Here is a 24,709-nt window from a genome sequence, read left to right as displayed (position 1 = left end):
TAAGCCTGCGCACAGGGAGCGAGCCACAGGCCAGAGGTTTGAGCCCGGCAGCACGATGCAGCGTGGCCCAATGAACCTTCAAGTCTGGGTCCGAGTGTAATAAATCACGCCGGGCTGTCCTTCGTCTCTTCACAGTCTACCGCTTCCCACAATCCCCCGGGGCCTGGAGGTGACGGGCAAATTACACACATGGAGGAGCGTTTAGGGTCGAGTTCTTTGTCATCCCCCACAACCTCCATCACAGGGACCTGAGTGGTGCAGGTCCTTCTTGGCCACGGTGAAGGTACAGCAAGCACAGGATTTTTCTGTACCTCCCCGTGTGTGAACACCGCCACAAAATGTCTCCTCTAGAGCATCTGTCACCACAACTGTCCAGTGCAGGACAAGGCCCATTTCCCTCAAAGCTCCAAAATAAAGGTAGCTATAAACTAGAATAAAAATGATGTAGGTGATATACTGCTTTGCAGATGGCCCACGTGTAAACCATACAGAAAAGAGGGAAGGACATTTCGTGCAAACGTCAAGACTCACCTCCATCATGTACTGGTCGACCACATGGAGTTCAGACAGAGGTCCCTTATGGGATTTATACATCTCCACATCATCTGGGGTGGGTACATATCTGTGAAGGAGGGCAACAAAACAGATAGGAAGGCAAGTCATTAAAGGGGAACTACAGACAAAAATAGTCATTTAGTATGCTGGTTTTCTCCTCCAGAATAATTTATCCCTCCCATTTTTAATTTGATAATGTAATAATTTGGTCCACAACGAAGCAAATGTACAGAGCCCAACCCCAAACAATGATGTCATATGTGTTTAATCCTGCCCCTCTTGGCCATTGTAGAGAATTGATTCAGAAGGCTGCATTTCAGGTTAAACTAAAACAAGACACAACCCTTAGTCTTAAAATGTTGTGATTTTGACTTAAAATAGAAGGAATAAAAATTGTCACCAATGCACATTAAATTCAAGACTGCTCAATTTACTTATTGATGAGGACAAATTATAGCTCACTGACATCATCACTTCAAACAGCCTTTTGCAGATACTGAGTAAATGAATAGGTTGGGCACATGAAATGTAGACCATGCCAATATTTTGCAGGGAGGACAGGACACAGCAAATTACAATTCATAGTCCGCTTTAACTTAACTGTGAACAACCCTCATTATTCCTAGATGTTTACCCAGGGAAAGTCTGCATCGGGCGAAGCCCTGCACCCAACGAATATACACATTTTCATGAACCACATACTCGCCCACCCTTTGCCTTGAGATCAAGAAAGTATTTGCATAACAGGGCCGCTACCATCCGAGCACAAACATTCACAATTTGCTCAGCATTTCAGTAGTATTCCCATGATCAAACACGAGGCCGTGTCAAGTGAACACCGCTGCGGGAGGAGGGAGGGTTAGCGGGTGGATAGCTTCATTAATTACTGTCTTGTTTGCCGGTTTCACCCAAAGGCTCTAACCAATAAACTTAGAAGAGCGTCTTCTCTGAAGAAGCAGCTGGTGAAATGACCCATGTGCGAGAGCAGCTCCCCGTTTCCAAACAGCTGGTCATGCTACGCTAGCTTCTACTAGACCGAGGAAAGAGCAAATTATTATAAGCCAAATAGTGCTGATGGCCCGAGTCGAGCTCCATGCTTCAAGTGAGCAGGCCTGTGATGCCTGGCCCCTGCTCTGCACGCACCACATTCGAACCCAGCCCCAAAGTGCGAACGCCGCAAGACCATCACTATTTCATGAGCGCTGGGATGTAGCGCAAGTCTGGCTACCACTGCAGCGCTTCAATATTTCACGCGCCACCAGCATTTGTCCGCTTTTAGCGTTCACGTGCTGTTAGCATTACCGCTCCAGGCTGGTGAAATAGCCCGCGTTGGGATCGCTTGCTCTCCGTTAGCGAGCGAGTAGTCGCGGTGGAGCACATCTGAACAGGTAGACTGCCCCCAACTTCGGCCGCTTGGCGAGCCGCGGAGATTCAGCCGAAGGAAAACGTTTTAGCGGCTTTCAGCCTCGCGCCCCGTGAGGACTGTGCAATAGTGTCCAAAAGAGCCCCTGATAAAAATTTCATCCCTAACACTCCCCGGTAAAAGGGTCTGCCATTGCTTCTTATTGGTGTTATATAAAGTCTGCCATTTCCTCCCCTTCTTTCCCCAATTGAATTGAATTGAATTGTTGACACACAGGTCTCGTGCAAGCCTGTTGCTTGGCTATGCTCCATTCCTCCCCTGTGCTGCTCAACGGTTCTTTCACAACCCCTAAGCTTGCTAGGTTTTGCTCGGCTTAAGAGAGTGTGTTTATGCACGTCTCCCGACGGGTCTTACCTCCTCAGTGAGGTGATGTGCTCGTCAGTAAGGCCTCCGTCTTCCTCATAAACCATGTACAATTTGTCCTTCAGCTCACCAGGTGCCACAGGGAAACTTTTGAGGAAGATATCTGGAAAGAGGAACAAAGGCAGCAACAGAGACTCTACACATCTGGACAGAAGCGTTTTTTTCTTTTTCCATGACAAGGACCCCTACCTGCGATGAAACAGCTCCTTAAAAAAAATATTCTTAAGACATAAAGTCTCCCCACATAATTGCCTGCCCACCTCCCCATTGAATGACCGGAGGTTCTTGACCCGCGCTGCCTTTTTCGAGAGACATCAGACATGAGCTGACACGAGGCTAGCTTTCGCCTTTTGACCAAAGCAAGGCGCTGAAGGTGAAAGCAATGAATTCATAAATAAATTATGGATGGGAGACACCTTTGAACGCACGCAGAAAACGCTCAATGGGAAGATTATCACGCGTTCGCGGTCACGCCGAGGGGCATCGGGTTCACCATATAAAGCCAAATCCAGTGCACAAGCCTCTTTTGTTCTCTCTTTTCTCTCCTGCTTGGCAAAGTTCACAGACACTGACAAAGAGCTTTAGTGCCTCAACTTCCCTTGTTATCCAAGATCCCTTTCATGTCGTGGAACGGTGCTTCATCTGGAAAGATCTAGAAACTCTTTTTCATCATTCATCTGTACGGTTGTTAAACCCTTACGTACAGTATATATACATACACACACACACATACACTCACTGAGCACTTTACTAGGTATTTATTTGACTTATTTTTTAGACTTCTGCTACTGTAGCCTATCCACTTTATGATGCGTTCTACTACTGTAGCCTATCCACGTTATGATGCGTTGTGTTCAGAGATGCTCTTCTGCATAAGACTGTTGTAATGTGTGGTTATTTGAGTTACTGTCACCTTCCTGTCAGCTTTGAACAGTCTGGCCATTCTCCTCTGATGTCTCTCATTACCAAGGCATTTCTGTCTACAGAACTGCTGCTCACTGGATTTTTTTCGTTTTTTTGCACCATTCTTTGCAAACCCTAGAGACTAGTGTGCGTGAAAATCCATGGAGATCAGCAGTTTCTGAGATACTCAAACCACCCTGTCTGCCACCAACATTCATTCCATGGTCAAAGTCACTTAGATCACATTCCTTCCCCATTCTGACGATTGATGTGAACACTAACTGAAGCTGCTGACCCGTATCTACATGACTGTATGCATTGTACTGTGCCCACACAATTGGCTGATTAGATAATCGCATGAATATGTAGGTGTAATAAAGTAAAAATGTTCCTAATAAAGTGCTCGGTGAGTGTACATACGTGTATATATATCTTTACATATACACTGATGAGAATGAATCACCCAATTCCAACTCATCTCATTCGGAAAAGTCACATCATGCATCAGGGAGTCTCCTTTATGAGTTTAGCTCAGAGATAATGGCTGAAATCGAGCATGAGCTCTGCTGCAAATTTCCACTTCACCTGGAAACACCTGAAAACTGTGAGTGCACCACAGCACGTTGAGCCCTTTTGCACTCGGATGATGAGCCATACACTCGCCTCTCTAGGGGACGCTGAACCAAACCCAGTCAAAGAAGTGATTTGCTTGCTTTCGCCACGGCAGCACAGTCATGACCATCTCTTTGTTCAAATTAATTGGTTATTGGAACCAGTTTAGTTATCTATGGGTAGCTATTATGGTCAATCTTCATTAAAATTAATGAATTAACACAAACATTTGTATTACAGACATTAGGAGGTATTTTTGGTCAGTGTGTGGAATAGCTTGCCAGGAGATGTAGTGAAGGTAGAAACCCATTGGCATGACAGAAGGGGACTCTCTTATTGGACCTCGGTCAGAGTTAGCAGCTGAAATGGCACAACTGGCCCTCGTCCAGTAGTGTCCGTCGTGTGGGCTGCACAGAGGATCTTTTCTGCCATTGAAAAAGCCAAACACCTCTGTGCTTTAATACTGCCATCTGAATGAATTACTTCTGCCTGACATTTCATTCCGAGCCATTAGCAGAATGAGGAAACGTATCGGGTAGCTCTCAATAAGCCTTCGTAATTCTTACAATTCAAAAATGACAAGACCGATGAAAGAACAAAGCCTCTTCCGGAGAGGTTAGCAAGCCGAGCACTTCAGCGGAGCGTCACAGAGCCACTTGAGAGGTGTACGCCTGGTATAATTCACTTCCCTGCGCTCACACAGAGCTTTCTTGTGACACATCAATCTTAAAAAGAAGCCCTCGGTTCTCCACTATGCGCACGCACTTCAGAACCGGCCGTCGGCGACGTCTTGAAAAAGATTACGCTTAAGGTCACGTTGTCTGAACACGGCGGGCCCCGTCGAGTCTCAGAGGGGCCCCTCACCCAGGACGGCTTCGCGGGTGGCATGCAAACGATCAGTTATCCACGATTTCAACACGTATATTCATCAAAAGACAAAGCACTCAAATGAGGTGGGGAGGAGGGATTAAATGGTACCGTCACTCAATTAGGACCTACGGTAGGTATACACAATGGAGAGAATGGGCCAGTTCCATCAGTCCAGCTAGTCACACAGATTGTTCAGCACTGTTTCTAGTCTGAGGGTTTCTGCTTCACCTACATGCCCTGTTCCTTGAATTAAGTCGTGGGTGGAAAACTGCTTCTTAAGATCACTGCTATATTTACCTTTGACTAATTTCCACTTATTCCCTCTCGTCAACCTGACAACAGCTTAACAACCTTGGTGGCCAGGTGTGACTCCGAGCCGCAGATAATATTAGTAGAGTATTTCCATCAGTGCTATGTATCCTGCATATCATTGCCTTAAAGGAACGTTCCTCAACTCACGGTTTGCAGGGTAAAGAAGTCTTCTCCCCCCAGTGGGAACCTATGTTCATTGGTGCTCTAACATTTGTAAGCAGTAAAATGTCCAATGTTAATTCAACTCTAACAGTCCGATAGGGACCATATATACTCTATAAGAGCGCATTTAGCTGAACACTTTACTGTGTATTATTTCCATTATTTATTCATGATTGCCATTGTCTTCTAAGGCAACTAAATGTGTCCTCTGCACTTGACCCTTCCCAATTACAGAGGAGCAGTGGGCAGCCACAGTGTCTTGGTCAAGGGCAACAGCAGGACCACACCAGGCTTCCAATTAACCTAACCTGCATGTCTTTGGACTGTGGGAGGAAACCTGGAGGAAACCCACTCACACGGGGAGAACATGCAAACTCCACACAGAAAGGCCCGGGAAGGGCTCGAACCCAGGACGTTCTTATTGTCAGGCAACAGTGCTACCCAAACAAGCTGGACCGCAGTTATGCCTGATTTGTCCTCTCGCTCCCAGCCAGCCCAGGGCATGTCTCAGGAAGGAGAGGCAGGCGAGGGCGAGAAGGTGCAGGTGGATGCCACTCCACGATGTCGCAAAGACTTTTTCCACACCGGTAGCGCACGCGCTCAGGTTAATTACCTCCATCCCTGTCTGTCAGAGACGAGCGGCGAGCAGGCGGTGGGGAAAAACGTCAGTCCTCAGGCAAGGCTGCTGATGGCCAGCAAAAGCCAGCTACCTCCACCCTAACAAGAGGACTCTGGGATTCTCTGCGGGATCGGCTCCTGCCTGAGGATATTGCCACAGTATATACGATTCCTTCAGCGTAAAGTGCAAGGGTGTGACCGCTCAAATTATGACACTGTTCAAGAGCCGTTTTCACTTCCCTGTCTCATGCACCGTGGGTTACTGAAATATCGCCGGGCTCACAGTGTAACATTCTGTGTCAATTCTACTCTAACACTTGGAGCGAGAGTAAAATAGGTGGAAATTAGAAGTGATTTAATGTCCGATCACCTAAAAATAGCCACGCGTACTGCATGAATAAACCATAAGTTGAAAAACCACATTTGAAGAGCACCTGAACTATAGAAATAATCCCATTTATAAGATGAGAGCATGCAATGCTATTCCACACGTCTTGTTTTCCCGTGTGAAAATTGTAGCTGTAATTGTACGTTGTCTTCAGTAAGGCCGTGACTGGCATTGTTGTGGGTAAATAAAGCCGGAGGATACTGTCCGTGACTACACGAGTCGTCTGTGGGGTGCTTTCCACGGCGTAAATATTTCTGCTGTAGGACTTCTCTCCCCCAGCCTCTCGCTCACCGCGGGGAGCTGAAGCGCTGGAGCCTGGCTGCAGGCGCTCCAGTGTCTGAGCGCGGCGCCCGGAGCTCAGCAGAACCTGGCCCGGCGGAGCTGCTATCTATTCCACGTCCGTCCTCACAGGCGAAGAGGGGTCACTCCATCTGAGATCAATCTGGAAAGAGGCACCTATGACCGCGCTCCGTTCCATTCTTTTGAAAAGAAACAGCGTAACCGTTAAAAACTTCAAAACCTTGTTGTGTTGTCTACTTCTCTGGTAAAATGCCTGTCGGTCATATCAGAAGGGGTTAACATCAAATAATAAATGGTTTCAACATTTTTATTTTATCACTCGTGTTCTTCTTGCAAAATACAACACTTGGGATGTAGCCTACTATTCGTTTAGCGTTTGTTGCTGAAACCACCTGCTACCTTATTGATGCATAAGGCCATAGCAATATGTGGAACTCAGGGTCTTCAAACCTGTTTTCTGTGCATATTAACTGAAGCCAAGAACGGCACACGGTCCCCTTAAATCCCACAAAATGCCATTTGGTTTCTAGAAAAAAACGTAGTGCTTTGAAAGAATAATTGCAAATGTGTTTGTCTGGCCCATCGCTGCTCTCGGTGACAAAATGCTCCCTGTCTTGGAAGCAAGCACACCCACTGGTGCAATAGCCCGAGCGCTACTGGAAGTGGAGGCAGGTTTCTATTTTAAAAAACGCCACGGGATTTGCAGAGAACCGGTATGTTTACACACTGCATTCACAAGTATTTAACTGGTTGACATTTCCAAGAAAACAGAGACATTGGCAGGCCCAGATACCATTTTAGTGCAACAGCCTTTTCCCTGTTGAGTAAGCCACACGGAGTGAATTCTGCGATGCTGGAAGTCAGCCAGTCAAGATCATTTACAGCCGCCTCGCTGTGGGTGAGACCGAGCTCTCAGCTTTCATCTGCACCGCCTCATCACGTAAGCCAATGTATGCATGTAACACATAATGCAAAATGCAGCTATAAGTTACATATGAAAGAGATATACACTCCGACACCACTTTATTAGGTAGACCAGTACACCAGCATGTTAATGCAAATATTTAATCAGCCAAATATGAGGCAGCAACTAAATGCATAAAAGCATGTAGATGTGGTCAAGAGGTTCAGCTATTTTTCAGACCAAATTTCAGAATGGGGAAGAAATGTGATCTGAGTGACTTTGACCGTGAAATGATTGTCAGTGCCAGACAGGGTGGTTTCAGTATCTCAGAAACTGTTGATCTCCTGGGATTTTCAGGTACAACAGTCTCTAGATTTTCTAGAGAATGGTGCAAAAAAACTCAAAAGTGAGCCACAGCTCTGCGGGCCAAAAGGCACTGTTAATGAGAGAGGTCAGAGGAGAAGGGCCAGACTGGTCGAAGCTGACAGGAAGATGACAGTAATGCATGTAACCACACATTACAGCAGTGGTATGCAGAAGAGCATCTCTGAACGCACAACGCGTCAAACCTCTAAGTGGATAGACACGACAGCAACAGAAGACCAATCAGTAAAAAAAATTAGTCTAATAAATACCAAATAAAGTGCTCACTGAGTGTACATTCATGGCTTATTACTAATTAGATGTTAATCAGGGTATTACATTCACCGTAGTTGTTTCTGTAATAGCTGTGTAAGCATGCTGAAATTAAACAGGGTCATTCCAAGAACCACGGATGCCCACGATTAGCACTTTGCATTCAGTTGATTTAACAGGAGACAATCAATTCTGCCCGGCCCACCTGCATTCTGTTTGGATAAAAATAACGAAAATAGTCTAGTTATTGGAACTCATAAGCGCATCGAATGGCATGCTATTGAAGTGGATTCCGATGTGTCCCTGTGCATTATGCAGCATTACCGCTGACTCATCCACACTCCTCTAACCTACTCTCTTCTCACTAATCTGTACACATTGAATTTGATGTCAGTGATAGTGACAGATGAAAATCAGTGCAAAGCCTTTCCACGCATCTGTGCAAGACTATGGAGAGTCCTGCACAGGCCTTCACAGAGAAGTTTAGTCTTTTTCTCTTTATTGGGATGGGGACATAAATTGTTCCGTGCCCATACTTAACAATTGGATATCATCTTTCCTTTCACATAACTGATGGGCTTGATATTTCTTATCTGTTAAATATTTGGTTTAAAAAAATTGATTGCCTCTATGTTGAAATGTATCGGATGCATCCTGGTGATCTGGCTCCATCTAGTGGTTATGTAGGGAAACTATGAAGCAGAGGAGTTTACGTTTCTCTGTCTGAGTGCTGCTTGTAGGAATTGATGTCTAACTGCTGAATCTCATTCCACTTATCTATGACCTTAGATTAACTAGTAATTCTCTCAGAAGAAATGTATTATCAATATAGAATATGAAGTCAATATTTTTCTGAAAGATGTGTAAAAATATGAGGTGTCTAATTGCATTTCATATTCTAGCATTCGCTCAAACGAATATGAAATGCAATTAGTCAACAGCTTTTATGAACTGCTCTGCTTCAAAGCCTTTTTAGGAACAAACAGACAAATCCAGCTCAATTTCAATGTCTGAATGAAAGGAAAACATACCGATAGCATCATTTAGAGTTGGGGGAGGGCTGGCCCAGCACGGCTATGAATCTAGCCTTCAGCTTTGTCTCTTTTCTTAATAAAGCCCCTCTTGCCTTTAGCTGCCAGGGCTAAAGCTAATCAAATGCAGCTCTTTCAGGAGCCCTTTTGTGCTTCTGTGCCGCACTTAAGTCCATCTTATCACCTGACCTGCAGAGAACCCGGTCCGCCGGCCAGACAGCCGACATCACGTTGCGCTGTGCGAATCAATAAGCCTAGTGCCTTAACAGCCATGAATGCAGTTATAAATCATAGACTCAGTCTATGAATCATGTGTTGTGTATAATGATTTACTCTCAGTATAAATTACCATGGAGTGTCTAGGAAGAAACTGGCGACATCCCTTACGGAAATAATAAACTAACATAGTAAATGAGTTTTTGAAAATATAATAACAAAATGTATTTATTTCAAATGCAATGTACTGGAGTACAGAGCCAAAACCACAAAAATTGTAATTGCCCCAGTACTTTTGCATTGAACGATATATATATAGCCATATTGGAAAGAAGTTACTAATAATAATAATAATAATAATAATAATAATAATAATAGTAAAAATGATAATACATTGTATATTTACCAATGTACTGTGGGCAGTGTTGCAATATTTTGATAATGTATTTTATTCTATATATTTTCAGTATATGCCATTTCCGTAAGGTGTTTGCCAAAGGCTGATTCTGTTGGAGAAGCTTTGTAGATGCTCTATGTCCCACTGGAATAGAACACATTTAAACAAAACTAAAATAACTAATCTCAGGCTATAAGTGTTTAATCACTTGCAGTGTTTTAAATGCAGCGCTCGTGAACATTCCGGAAACATTTCTCCTGAGTGGAATGGAAAGTCGACTCAGAGCTGCTGAGGGATGAGCCGACCTTGTCCTCATGGGCTCCCTGAAAGAGAGGCCCTTGTGTCTACTCACTGAAGTTGTGGGCGATCTTGTCGTTCAGCATGATGTTGACGCTATTGGTGGACTCCAGGCTGGCGAGACACCCCGTTTCCTCGATGGCAAACTGCTCGTACAGGCGCACTGTATCAATACGGACCTTTGAGCTGCACCGCGCCCAGGCCGACTTCCCCATCTGTTCAGAGGGCAAAGGAAGTGATTCTCACACAGCCAGTCAACATTGCTTTACAATGTCTTCCTGTTCACAAATGATCCAACATCGCCTATGAGGGTGGGGTGGCGGATAGCGTTTCATTTTGGAAACCAGTTAACCTGGAAACCCTAAAAAAATTGGTATGTGTTTTTACTCCCTTGCCTATTTTTCACTTTCTTAGACTAGCACTCTCAGCACAAGAAGCCAGAACACATGTACCTCTCACTTAATGCAAAGCACAGGGTATGGTGAATTTGGACTGTCGTTGTCTGTATGTGAATCGTGGATTACTATCAGTAGGTTGGATCTTAGAGGTTAGAGAGTAGTATTAGTAGCAGTAGTAGTATTAGTAGTAGTAGCAGCAATAGCAGTATTACTCTGTCTTGTGATATCAAGTCCCAGTGGAAAGCTTTGGTCTTCTTGGAAAGGGAGCCTTTGCCGGATTTTGAGGACAGCAGGGGCAGGGGCATCGGGGGCGGTGGAGGGGGCAGCGTCACCATGGCGAAGTTGGGCACGGGCATGGGCCCGGGAGACGGAGGGGTGAACTGCGGGGGTGGCGTTTGGGGCGGGGGCGGGGGCGGGGGCGGGAGCGGGGATGAGGGTCCGTCGTCGTCAGAGCACCTCCCCGGGACCGTCTCCTCCCCGTCCTCCACGCGCCCCCTCCCCCGGTCCTCCCCCCCCCTCCTCCCCGGGTCCTCCTCCCCCCCGGCCGCGGGCCCCCGGATCACCTCGTAGACGCTCCGGCTCTCCACCTGCGACCTGCGCTTCCACTCCAGACACAGCCTGTCGACGGCGCGCACCCACTCGTCCCTCTCCTTCCCAATGGCATCGGTGCTCTTCGCCTGATCCATCACCGGCACCCGGAACCTGGGGAGAGCGGCCGTTTTAACACGGTCTCCACACGGTCGCTGCTAGCACTCGCTGATGCAGCTGCTAAATATGTCGACCGCTTACCATCGGGCCTACAAACCCCGATACTCAAAACCAAGCTGCAAATTAGTAATGAGAAAAGACTTTAGGAAAATAACAGATTTGTTTTTGGACAGTGGTACAATTTCTGTTCTTTTGGCTCTGTACTCCAGCACATTGGATTTGAAATGAAACATTGACTATGAGGTTAAAAGTGCAGGCTGCTACCTTTAATTTGAGTATTGTGTCCATATTGGGTGACCCGTGTAAGAATTGCATGCCTTTTTATACACAGGCCCCCCATTTTAAGGGACCAAAAGTAATAGGACAGTTGGCTTCTCAGCTGTTTCTGATTAGTCAGGTGTATTCATGTTTTTCCTTAGTGCAGGTAAAAGATAGCTTTCACTATCAAGTCTTGATTCTAGGCGTGTGATTGCTTTTGGAGTCTGTTATTGCCATTTGTCAATATGAGGACCAAAATGACAGTCAAGGAAGCCATTACGAGGCTGAGAAATAAGAAAGAAACAATCAGAGACATTAGGAAGGCCAAACAATAGGCTTAACAAAATCAACTGTTTGGAACATCATTAAGAAGAAAGAGAGTAGTGTTGTGCTCAGTAATTGCAAAGGCACTGGTCGGCCAAAGAAGACCTGTACCGGTGATGATGGAAGAATTCTCACCATAATGAAGAAAAACCCCCAAACACCTGTCCACCAGATCAGAAACACTCTTCAGGAGGCAGGCGTGGCTGTGACTACTCTCTGTAGACAAATTCACAAACAGCTACAGAGGCTACAATGTAATCCAATCCACTACTTCCCTGTCGCCAGCAGACTACAGTTTGCTAAGTTGAATATAAGATTCCCTGTAGAGTTCTGGAAAAAAGGGGGGCCGTGGTGGCGCAACAGGCTAAGATGCAGCAGACTTGCGGTTGCAATTCGCTGCAGTTGCACACCAGGGAACAGGGTTTGATTCCTGGTCCTTCCAAAAGCCAAGTTTGGCCGGCTCATGTGGAGCAGCATAGTTGGCTCGCTGCTCCAGAGGGAGGGACTTGGCAGGGGCAGTAGTTAGCAGGCACCTCGGAATCACGGTCACAAGCATGAGACGAGACGGCTTGAAGAAGGCGTGTCGCTCTCCTTCAGGCCGCTGAGGGACAGGGTGTGGGCGGTGTATCTAACACTAATCTCTAACACCCAAATTGGATCAGACGGGGCACAATTGGCTATCAAATTGGGAGAAAAGGGGAAAAATCTAAAAATAATTTATTTTAAAAAAAGGTCTACTACTTGACTAGTATCAGACACGATAAAAGCCCTCATGATGACAAATGGCAACAGACTCCAAAGGCAATTAAAAGCCTAGAATCAAGACAAGATACTGAAAGATGTCTTATACCTTCACCATGGAAGTGATTGAATACACCTGACTAATCAGAAGCAGCTGAGAAGCCCACTGTCCAATTACTTTTGGCCCTCTAAAATAATCACCCTATATGGCTGTTACATAACCTCGAATTAAAGGTCACAGTCTGCACCACATATTCATTGTTATATTTAAAATCCATTGTGCTGGAGTACAGAGCCAAAAGAACCGAAATTCTACCACTGTCCAAATACTTACGGACCAAACTGTAAATGACTCCAAGTTCTAAATAGACAAGATTGTGAAAATTCTGTTGTGTTGTGCTGGATTGTTTTGCATGGTATTTTACGGTATATTTTGCCACTCTTTGGTGCTGTTGTGCTAAGGTATAGTATTGCAGTGTAAAGTATACTGTAGTGCACTGTACTGTATGTTTTGCAGCAGGTGTCACTCACTGGTACTCATTCTTCTTGGTGAGCAGAGTGAAGGTGTCGCAGGTCCGCGGCGTCTCCACGCTGGCGTCACCGTCAGAGAAATGGATGACAATGGGCAAGAGCCTGGGCAGGCTAAAGAGGTCGAAGCCATCGCAGTCGCCGGTCCCTCGCCCGCTGCAGGGGACCAGGGTCATCTCTGCGTGGTGGAGCTGAGCCAGATACCTAAAGAGAAACGGTGGGGAGGAGGGGGTCAAAGTCACTCACTCAATCCCCCCCAGAGAATGAGAACACTGACCCCCCCAGTGTCAGTAATTCACCCCCATCTGCTCCTTGCTCAGGACTGCTGGGTTGCTGTAGAATATTTATTAATGTTATGACTTTTCATATGGCCTGACAGCACACTGTGACAGGCATATGGGTGTTCCCAACAGCAAGCCCTATTTGCAAGTCTGGAAGTATAGCACTAAAAAGCACCTCATAATTACTCCCTATTGCACAAGTTAGTTCTACAGGTTATTTTTAGATGTTCTATTATTTTTTAGTTATGTACACCTACTGGCTGCCAATCAGTGGCTATACTTATAAGAATCTACAGCAGTGTCCACTCTTATCCAAAAAGGGTCTACTTTCTGTTTGTGTTTTTGTTTTATCTATTTATCAAGGTCTTGATTGAAGACCATGATTAGTATGGAGTTGAATACTGGAACGAAATCCCGCACTAACAGCGGCTCTTTTTGGATAAGATCGGACACCCCTGGTCTGCAGGGACATCTGGAGGATAACTGCTGAAATTCAGCTGGAAACCCAGATGGTCACATGCTCAAAATTTCCCTCTGCACCCCAACAATGACTGCAGTGCTCACACTTAGTTCTCACCGAGACCAGAAAATCCGGTCTGACTAAAATTACATTCAACTTGAACAATGAAATGCATTGTGGGATACAAGACAAATGTACAGTATATGCCCCACTAATAAAACATTATATTACAACTTCCACTGCAGCAACCCCCATACAGGACAACTTACATTGTGATTTTACACTCTATCAATTTAGACAGATTCATATCTTGGACTGTTACTTAGTCAAATCTGCCTAACCATTGTTAAATTGTACCTGCAACAAACCCGCTGGAATTCTAATATTTCACACAATTCTTTTTTGAAACTTTTTTGAATGAATTCCATTTTTAAACAAAATTAAAAAAAAAACTAAATGGGACGAAATGTGCCTTCTCCAAGAGGCCACAGCCCTTGTAAGCGAACATATTTAAATTTACAGTCCAGTTCTGCTTCTGTCACACCCTTGTTCTGCTTTTTTTAAACGTTCACGTAAAACCCTCCTGGGGTGCGTTTATCTCTTTGTTTCGCAGAAGTATGTGTATGTATCCCTGACGTGCACAAAACAAAAATAGGAACATGGAGAGATATTGTAAGGAAGGGGAGAATGCATTGCTCAGTAGCACAATCAACAGCCTGGGCCTTTCAACAGTCCCGTTTTCATTTCCTTTTTTAAAAAATACTTCATTCACTCATGCAAACAAACCACAAAGATGTTAAATGCAGGGGTTCCCCCGGTACATGGCAGCCCTTCCAAATCATGATGTCATCATATCATAGACCCATACAAAATAACAACAACATAAGTACAATAAATTTTAAAAAAATTATTTAAATTACCACAATAGAGGGTGTGTAAATCCATGCTTTTTTCTTCTGACAAAAAAGTGAATGAAAGTTAAATTTTATAAAACAAATAAAATATGTAGTCTATGAAAAAGTATATACTGTAATATTTTGTGTTTCTGTGTGCGTGATATGTTACAGATTTGGACATCCTAGAGTGGGGAAAACAACGGGAGCATGAAGAAAGCGTGTGCGTACTTCACCCATCTGAACGAGGCCAGCCCTCCTCTCTGCAGATATAACTGGCCTTCCCGAAGGCTCTGGGTGACGGCCGGTGCCTCGCACACCTCCGGGCTGGTGTGCACTGGCACCTCATAGATGTTTCCGTGTATTATTTGATGAACCAGCTGCATAATCTGGAACCAAGGTTTACACAGTCAGCTTTGGCTCTGTTTATTTTACCGTGCAGCCGTGGTTTCCAGTCCTTTGCTGGGTGGCACGACAGCTGTGCGCTACCAGGGACCAGAAGAAGGAACTAAAGCACAGGGGTGCTTTCCTACATTAGTAATATGGTGATGTACACTGAAAGCTCTGGAGAAGCCTGACTCAAAGATGATTTACCGGCTTCAAAAGCCTTACGTGAATAAGGCATTTCTGGAAGTACTGCAAAAACTCCACTTCATTGCTCTTCCTTACATGCCCCAGCCTGCCCACGGCCAAGTGTAAACAGGCCTTTTGTTCTCCACACACTGGAAAAACATGTATCTACACTATTCCATGCACATACTCACACACACATAAATCACATATTATCTCACTCACACACAAACATGGTCATACACTCTCACTAGCGCAAGCATGCGCTCCTGCTTATTCACTCAAACACGCATACACACCCACCGCATACATAATACATGTGTACACACACACATTTACTCAAACACATTCATACTAATTCCCTCACACAAGCGCACACACACATCTATACACTCTCACTCACAAACACACTCTCACTCACAAACATACCCTCACTCACAAACATACCCTCACTCACAAACACACCCTCACTCACAAACACACCCTCACTCACACACACACCCTGACTCACACACACACCCTCACTCACAAACACACCCTCACTCACACACACACCCTGACTCACACACACACCCTCACTCACACACACACCCCCACACACACAGACACCCTCACTCACACACCCTGACTCACACACACACCCTCACTCACACACACCCTCACTCACACACACCCTCACTCACACACCCTCACTCACACACACCCTCACTCACACACACACACACACACCCTCTCTCACACACACCCTCACTCACACACACACCCTCTCTCACACACACCCTCTCTCACACACACACCCTCTCTCACACATACACTCTCACCCACAGTTGATCACCTTTTGTTTGTCCTCCAGAGAGGTGGCCTCCAGTTCGTAGTCGTGTCTTCCCCAGAAGGACACGGAGAACTTGGCCCCCGCGCCATCCTCGCAGCTCTTCACAGAGGAGAAGGGGAGCTGCCGCTTGATTATGCCTTTCTCAATGCTGCACACCAGCTTTGTGTTAAAGTCAATCTGAGGACACAGACAGGCCGGACAGGTTCAGAGCATCCAGCAGCCTTACAGAAATAGCTGCCCAACCCTGCTCCTGGAATTCTACCTTTCTGTACGTTTTCACGTCAAACCTAACAAAGCACACCTCACAGCTAGAGGTCTCATGAAGCTGCTAATTGGCAGAATCAGCGGTGCCAAATTAGGGGTGAAATGAAAACTGACATGGTGTTAGATCTCCACTGACCTAACTCTATAGCATCGCCACACCATCTCATTGATGAAGAAAATATGTTAAATCTTTTACCCCTATTCTATTACCCTAATCTGAACTAAAGATGTTGGGGGGATCTTTTTTGAATGAATTCAGAGAAGTATTTAGCACTGTCTACCTCTGTTTATAAGCCAGAGGGGCTGACATAAGAACACAATCAATGTTCCAGGATGCTTGCTCAGTAAATGGTAAATGGTTGGCATTTATATTGCGCCTTTGTACAATTGATGCTTCTCATTCACCCATTCATACACACACTCACACACTCACACACCAACGGTGATTGGCTGCCATGCAAGGCACCGACCAGCTTGTCAGGAGCATTTAGGGGTTAGGTGTCTTGCTCAGGGACACGTCGACACAGCCCGGGCGGGGAATCGAACCGGCAACCCTCCGACTGCCAGACGACTGCTCTTACTGCCTGACCCATGTCGCCCAATATCAGCCACAAAACTGGCTCTGGGTTGTAAGGTTTTTCTCTTCCTTCTGTAAAATCTTTAGAGTAAATATATTTTGCTTGATTGATTGATTTATTGATTGATTGATATGTAAAGATTTTCTGTGTCCTGTGCCGAATTTTCACAGCTCAGTTTTACTGTACATATCAAATGTTTTCCTTGCAGGTGAGAGAACTATATACTGAGTGGTGAATTTGGGAAATGCACATGCAGATAAATTCTACGATATGGCCACATATCAAATATACTGTTACATATATTTCATACATCATTGGCTAGACTGATTGATCCTCACTTCCAGTCCTGGAGAGCCACAGAGTGTGCCGGTTTTTGCAAAATATCAGAAACCAATTCAGACCCAAAAAGCCTGATGGTGGGAGTCATCTGTATAATTATCTGCTTTCATTGATCAATTAAGTGCTGAGTAACAACAAAAGCCAGCACACCCTGCAGCTCTCCAGGACCAGGAGTGAGGGCCACTGGGCGAGACCATTAAATACATATGCATGTGACATGACAACTGGAAAAGTGTTTTCTGTGATATTGGTGACATTTTTAACATCTAGACAAAATAATATGAAAGGCAAATGGACGCTGTCAAAAAGGCACTTCACATGAGAATAGGAAAAACAAGAAAAATAGACCTAAACTTCCAAAAACATCAAATAACGGAAAACGGAACTCCCCAGTGTAATGAAAAAACAAAATAGTCGCAAAGAAATCTCCCTAGAGGGAGAAAATCTCAGGGGAAGTCCATCCTCTGCTAGACCCCCAAGCAATCTTGTCTGTCACTTACCTGCAAAATGCGCTTCTGCCATCTGTATCGGTTGTGCTTGTAGACACTGAAATTATGCCGAATGTTTTCCTCCTGAAATGGACAGTACATGAAGGCTGTAGAATTGTCACAAATATAAGGCTAAATGGCCTTTATCCCCAAAGAACATCAACATCAAAGAACATCAATATCTAATTCAATTAATCTGGATGCACCTAACAATGCCTTGAGACTGTTGCTCATTTACGAAATCATAAACATACACGCCTAATGCAATTACATTTTTGTATTCATCTTTCATTGTTAATCGCTCAGTGCTCCTCAATAGAGCATGTGGTGAAAAAGTAAAGTATCATGTGACGTGCCAGGTGATTTCAAGCTAATTTCAGGAAAACCCAGGGCGAAAAGCTGAAATGTAAGTACACAAAATTTTAACACAGGTCTGTCATCTTCCATAAAAGATGAAAAGCTGTTCTCGGGAAGCTTAAACAGCATCCATATAGTGTGCCCTTTTTCCAGTGCTGGCTCATCTACAAACTGATTAAACATCAAACTTGTAGTTCCTCCTTCAAACAAACCCCAAAAAAGAATAGGTTTCTTAATCAGCTAATATCTGAATATTGATCCACTGTATCACAATACAAAGAGATACTACAGTTTGGTTATAGTTTAACCACTGTTTATCGGGGAGCTATCAGACATATGACTGGTCAGCCAGTACAGCTCAAATTCTTCCCCATAGCAACCCTATTTTGATAGGCTTCTCAATTTCTAATATTGAAATGCAGAACATTGGCTCAGAGGAATTATCCCAGGTATCTCCCCCAGCCTGGGGAACCCTCTCTACATTGATATTCACACTTGGTAGGGGATCATGCTACATTTGATCACCACCATTACATTACATTACATTACATTGCATGGCATTTAGCAGACGCTCTTATCCAGAGCGACTTACATAATCAAGGTGCAAGGGCTGTAAATCGTCAACCCAAAGCCAAAATTGGATTAGCACTACTGTTGGCCTAAATGACATGAACCAGGGTTGCCAGAGTAGGGATTTTCCTACAAGGGAGATCTCCATAAATTAGTTTCAAGAAAAACAATGTATTGCAAACATTAGTAGATGTAGAATTTTAAAAAAGGAGCCTTTTATTTATTTGATTTTACTTTCAGAGAGACGTATGGCAGTCTGGTTTTATTTCCTTGTTTGTATTTCCTGAAGTATAAAGAGCTGCTCCTCTTATTTTTTATTTTTTTATTTATTTATTTTTTATTTTTTTTAGATGTCTAATGAGGGATGTTTTTATATGAGGATCACCCCTTATTCAGAAATAAACAGAATACATATTCCATACTAGTTTATGGACTTATCCAGTCACATCAGTCCGCAGACAACTAATGTTTTCATTGTCTGTAATAGACTGTGTCAAATGCTCCTTTTCAAAGATGGTTTAAATGTTGTTTTGCTGAATCGATGGACCTACAGCAGAAATTAGTTTGGACAAATGGTCACTGAAGCTGAACAGTTTGGGGAAAATGTAGAAAATAAAACTGGTAACAAGCCAAAATTGTATTGCGTTAAAAAAAGTGCAAGGGGTAATTTATGGAGCCTCAAGCTATGCTTTCAATAATTCAACAAATATATTTATGACATTTACATGTAAGGGACATTATGTGTTTGAGTCTTAAACTACGTATGGTTCTCTATTCTTTTTAAATGGTCAAAAATTCTAATTATATTAGTCATTATTAGTTCAGGGCGGCACGGATGGTGCAGTGGGTACCACTGCCGCCTCACAGCAAGGAGGTCCTGGGTTCAAATCCCAGTCGGCCGGGGCCTCTCTGTGTGGAGTTTGCATGTTCTCCCCGTGTCTGCGTGGGTTTCCTCTGGGTACCCCTCCCACAGTCTAAAGACATGCAGGTTAGACTGATTAGAGAGTCTAAATTGCCCGTAGGTATGAGTGTGTGAGTGCCCTGCGATGGACTGGCGACCTGTCCAGGGTGTATTCCTGCCTTTCGCCCAATGCATGCTGGGATAGGCTCCAGCCCCCCTTTGGCTCCATATGGCTCTGGCAATTTATAATCCGTGAGGCGCTGGCTCGCAGTTGCGCAATGCCTTACATTATAGAGTCACTGGCTCACAGACAAGCTAACTTTTCACCATTCATTTTCAACGGGGCCTCGTTCTCAAAATATAAATTTTAATACAGTTGATTAAGCAGGAGACAATCCTCCCCCGGAGCAATGCAGGGTTAATGGCCTTGCTCAAGGACCCAAGGCTGTGCGGATCTTATTGTGGCTAGACTGGGATTAGAACCACCGACCTTGTGTGTCCCAGTCACTTACCTTAACCACTACGCTACAGGCCGCCCTCATAACAACCATAGCACTTGAAAACCCGATTTTAGGAAAAGGCACTAGTCCGTTTAAAAGTAGGACGTGTCCTAATAAAACTTTGTAGAAGAGCGCAAAAAAAACTGTTACGAAATTGCTCATATTTTCATTCACCGTTTCAATAAAAACTACCAAACTGATTTTTATGAGATTTTATGGATTAATTGGAATAGTGTGACCATGCCTCTGTTAATATTAATGAATGAAATAGATAGGTTTGAAAGCAAACCTGCATTGAATGCAAATCTCCATACCAGAGTCTGGAACAATGTAGACTGTTGCTTGGCAACTATGCAAACTGAGCACTCTGTGCAGTGCGACTCCAAGCCCCCAGTGTAACACATCGTGTTGCTATCTCATGGAGCATTACATTATTGCCATTTGGCAGATGCTTTTTTCCAGAGCGACGTACAGTTGATTAGACTAAGCAGGAGACAATCCTCCCCTGGAGCAATGCAGGGTTAAGGGCCTTGCTCAAGGGCCCAACGGCTGTGCGGATCTTATTGTCGCTACACAGGGATTCGAACCCCCAACCTTGCCTGTCCCAGTCATTTATCTTAACCACTGTGACTGTACCTACTTCCACTCTCTGCTGCTTGCCCGTCTCTCTCCTGGCCTGGTTCAGTGCATCCTCGATGGTCAGCTCTCCAGTCTTCACCCTGTGCATGATGCTCAGCTGCATCGCGTTGCTCAACTGAGTTTGGGAATAAGCCAGAGTGGGTTCTGAGTCATTTGGGGTATGCCCCAAATGCAGCACGGGACAAAATGGCCGACCTGCATGTGACATCCAGCTTAATTTCACTTCCGTGTGACTGCACTATATTTTTTGTGGACCTAAACATTTTAGGTCTGTGCTGCGCTGCATGGGTTGCTGTTAAGGGGAACTCTGGTTACTGTCATAAACTGACCATGCTCATTAAGTTCCTCTTTTGACTGTGAAACAATAGCTTTGTTGACCTCTAACTTGGAATATAGGCCTACATAACAGTGAAGAAGAATCCATCAATTACTAACTGTGCCTTCAGTGTCATTTTTACTACATTGATGTAATACCACCATGGAAGAGTTTGCTCTCATAATTCTGTATATTTTTTATATGCACAAAGTTTGGGACAAAGACCCATCATTCATTTATTTCCCTCTGTATTCCTCAATTTGAGATTTGTAATAAAAAAAATAGATGTGGTTAAAGTGCACATTGTCAGATTTTATTCAAGTGCATTTTTGTGTATTTTTGTTTCACCATTACAGCAGTGTTTATACATAAACTTTAACCGCATGTTAATTCTGAGTCTAAAATTGAGGCAAATCAGAGGCAAATCAAAACATAGTGGGTCTTTTTCCCAAACATTATAGATGGCACTATATTCTCTGTATATACCAGGGGTTGGGAAGGAGGGAGGTATTGGTTTCTAGACTTTTCAACTGCTTTTAATAATGGACTTAGCCAAATCATTCACATAATCTGACATTTTACCTATATTGATAAACTCATGATAGCCCCAAAGGATTGCTGGTTTTATCTCTCTCTAAGATACATTTTTACCACAGTAAAATCTGCAAGTGAACCACCATTAGCAGACAGCTAATTAGCTCTTGGTTTCTATTATTTTTGTTATACTTGAGTGTGTCATTTACAAGGCCATTTCTGTCTTGTGTGACATTGTTTGAGTTCACCTTCAAGCTGTGTTAAGTTATTTTTAAAGTATTTTTAAACAGCATTTTTAACATGTTTTCAATTCAGAATATCCCTTAGAAAGCTTTTTTTATATATTTGTGCATATAACAAAATGAGTCAACCAACAGAGTTTCATCAAGGCCAAATGGCAAAGAGGAACAGTGGTGACAAGTTGCAGCTCAATCACAGTGACAGATGAACACAAAGGACAGTTGCTAAACACATCAGAATTACTGTCTCTGAAATGGACCAGTCAAAAACTGAATGCTGTGCGCTTCACAGAATTGGTATTTAAGGCAGGGCTAGCTGCTTGTACCCAAGGCTAATGCAGAAAGGATGCATACCCTGATGTAAGGAACATGAAACCTGTGGCACTGAGCAATAGGTTTTCTTCCTTCCTTCCAATGTCCTACTACACACAGTCCAGAACTTGTATGACAGCATTCCAAAAGGACAGAAGCTGTTCGGAATGTAAGGGTGATCCTACTCGTTATTGCTTACGGAATATTCATATATTGTTAGGTGTTTCCCCTTCTTGTCCAACCCCTGCACAAATGTATGAAATTCATAATGTTATATTGGGTCAATATAAATGTTTATCCATTGAGCGATATTTATTAAGTATTAATAACTTCACACTTAACTTGCGAATTCTTTCGACCATAACGGTGACATGAACGTATTGTACCTTTACAAATTGTATTATATATATGAATAAAACGTTACATATGCTGACTGTGATGAATTAATTTTGATTCAACGTTTTATAAAATTGGTAGAAAAAAGAGTTTAACTCACACATGATCTATCTATCTATCCTCATATGTTACGTTATTGAAAGGCCTATCAGTCAAATGAGTATTTTTAGGCTTTTAACTTTTAAAGGTAAGCTTTGAACGATAATCAATATCCGGTTCCTACCTGCGGCACGTTTACAAGGAGTTTGTTATCCATGATTTTATAACTCGCTCAGAGCGTACACGGCCTGACAAAAAGTCTAATATCCACTCCTTTCTGAAACCAGTAACCACTTTTGTTTTGCAGACCGTTCCGGTTTCTGAAGTTCTCCGTATTCAGTCTGAGTGCCATACGTTTCTTATCCACGCGCGTCAGCAAAGCACACCTTTATTTTAGCCATCACCCAACTTCCTTAATCCTGTCAAGAGAAATACTAGAACCGAAAAGCAAAAAATCACGTTCTACGCAGCCTCGCGTAATTACGCGTCACACAAAGCAAATGCGATCAGATTTCACTTGCCTTCGGGCAGAAAGGAGCCCGAACGTGCGCAAAACTTCTAATCAGCATTCATGCGACGTTCCTGTCGCAGACAAACGCCAATGGTCACGGAGCATTACATTACATTACATTACATTACATTACGTGGCATTTAGCAGGCGCTCTTATCCAGAGCGACGTACAACAAAGAGCACCGCACGGCAAAGAATTTCCGTGACCGTTAGTTGCACAAGTGAATAAATGAATAGCCTACGAATTAGGTCAAGATAATATCCATTTCAAGTCGAACTTGGATAACTCAGTTCTCCTGCACTGCCAGCAGAGGTCAATGTTGATCTAAAAAAGCGAACTCTTTAAATGTGGGACATTACAGGTTCTCTATTACACACATTTCCTGAAACATCCCATTTCCATTTCCGAAACTATGAACACAAAACACAAAACAAACTGTTTTTGCAAAACTTGAAAAATCTCTGTCAAATGTAACACTGCATTGAAAACTATATAAATATATGCCTCAAAAGGACACTTCCAACAAATTCATATACATGGTCAACCAAAGTTGTCTAGATCTCGTCTGAGATATTTGCCCCCTTGTTATATCTAAACCTCCTCCTCCTGCTCCTCTTCCTCAACCTCATCCTCCTCCTCCCCCCTCCTGCTCCTGCTCATTCTTTCTTCCCAGTTGCATCCCAATACTAAAAAATATATATATCTTCCTTTCCTCCATTCATCTTCTTCCCCCATACTGGGTTATGAGGGTAGGAGACAGGTAGAGGAAAGGAGGATACGTTTTTTGAGTATTGGGACTCACCCCTACTCCCACTCTCCCTCTGACTCTTGCAACAACATGAGCCATTGTTCCCCAGCACAGAAGAGCTCAAATGCCCTTTTATTTGTGCTAAAGCTGTGATTGAATAATTAAAGCAACCAGTGCCTGAAGTGAAGTTTAAAATTTACAGTGTTTTCCTTGTGAACACAAGTGATTCTTGTGTGCCTAAAGAAGATTGTGTGATGCTTTTTGGGAAAGTGTTAAATGTGGTGGAAACCTGTGTCAAGTGAAATGTGCTTATAGTTTTGAGAATAGTTGTCTTCCCTAATACCAGTGTTCTAGTTTTTAAACAATCAAGAAAAAACTGGAATAGAGGAAGTTTGAACCCGTTAAGACAGTACTGTAGTTCATTGGTCGGAAATTACCAAATACAATCAAGGGAGCCCCAAATAGTGAAAAAATATTTACAGCCCAATGAGTGATGAACATATAGTCTGGCGCAAGGTTGATATGTCTAGGCTGAGTGATTATGTGTGTGACTATACCGCTTTGTTGCCAGACACCCTTATCACTAGATAGATGAAGTAGGCCTGAAGCTGTTTTAAGAGTCATTTTGAGGCCTTTTAAATGTGCAAACCATTGTCCTAAATGTTTATGCTTATGTTGCCAAATTTTAGATAGTTTTGCTCATTTATATTTTGGACACAATAATTTAAAGGCTTCTTTAAAAATATTATGAATGATAGAATGCTGTCAATCACCAAGTCAGTATAAAGAATCCTTGAAATGTATACACTCAGTGAACACTTTATTAGGTATTTATTAGACTTCTACTGCTGTGCCTATCCACTTGAGTTATGATGCGTTATGTGTTCAGAGATGTTATAATGTGTGGTTATTTGCATTACTGTCACCTTCCTGTCAGCTTTGACCAGTCTGGCCATTCTGCTCTGATGTCTCTCATTAACAAGGTGTTTCTGCCGCA

At 43.6% G+C, this 24,709-nt stretch overlaps 1 protein-coding gene across 1 annotated transcript in view; it reads right to left on the bottom strand.

The window, feature by feature from the left end:
- LOC133139304 (uncharacterized) overlaps window positions 1-22,873 on the bottom strand; it is a 40,597-nt gene extending 17,724 nt beyond the window's left edge. Inside the window, exons 1-10 of the mRNA XM_061258754.1 lie at window positions 22,637-22,873; window positions 20,618-20,731; window positions 17,662-17,733; window positions 15,984-16,157; window positions 14,810-14,967; window positions 12,948-13,148; window positions 10,949-11,087; window positions 10,043-10,202; window positions 2,333-2,444; window positions 532-622 (exon numbers count right to left, since the gene is read on the bottom strand). Coding sequence (XP_061114738.1) covers window positions 532-622; window positions 2,333-2,444; window positions 10,043-10,202; window positions 10,949-11,087; window positions 12,948-13,148; window positions 14,810-14,967; window positions 15,984-16,157; window positions 17,662-17,733; window positions 20,618-20,731; window positions 22,637-22,669 — 1,254 coding nt within the window. The 5' untranslated portion in view covers window positions 22,670-22,873. The remainder of the gene's footprint in view (window positions 1-531; window positions 623-2,332; window positions 2,445-10,042; window positions 10,203-10,948; window positions 11,088-12,947; window positions 13,149-14,809; window positions 14,968-15,983; window positions 16,158-17,661; window positions 17,734-20,617; window positions 20,732-22,636) is intronic.
- Between the last annotated feature and the right edge of the window lie 1,836 nt (window positions 22,874-24,709).

This window comes from Conger conger, chromosome 10 (genome assembly GCF_963514075.1).
Source record: "Conger conger chromosome 10, fConCon1.1, whole genome shotgun sequence".
NCBI classification, from domain to species: domain Eukaryota; kingdom Metazoa; phylum Chordata; class Actinopteri; order Anguilliformes; family Congridae; genus Conger; species Conger conger.
This window is presented reverse-complemented; position numbering and strand designations above follow the sequence as displayed.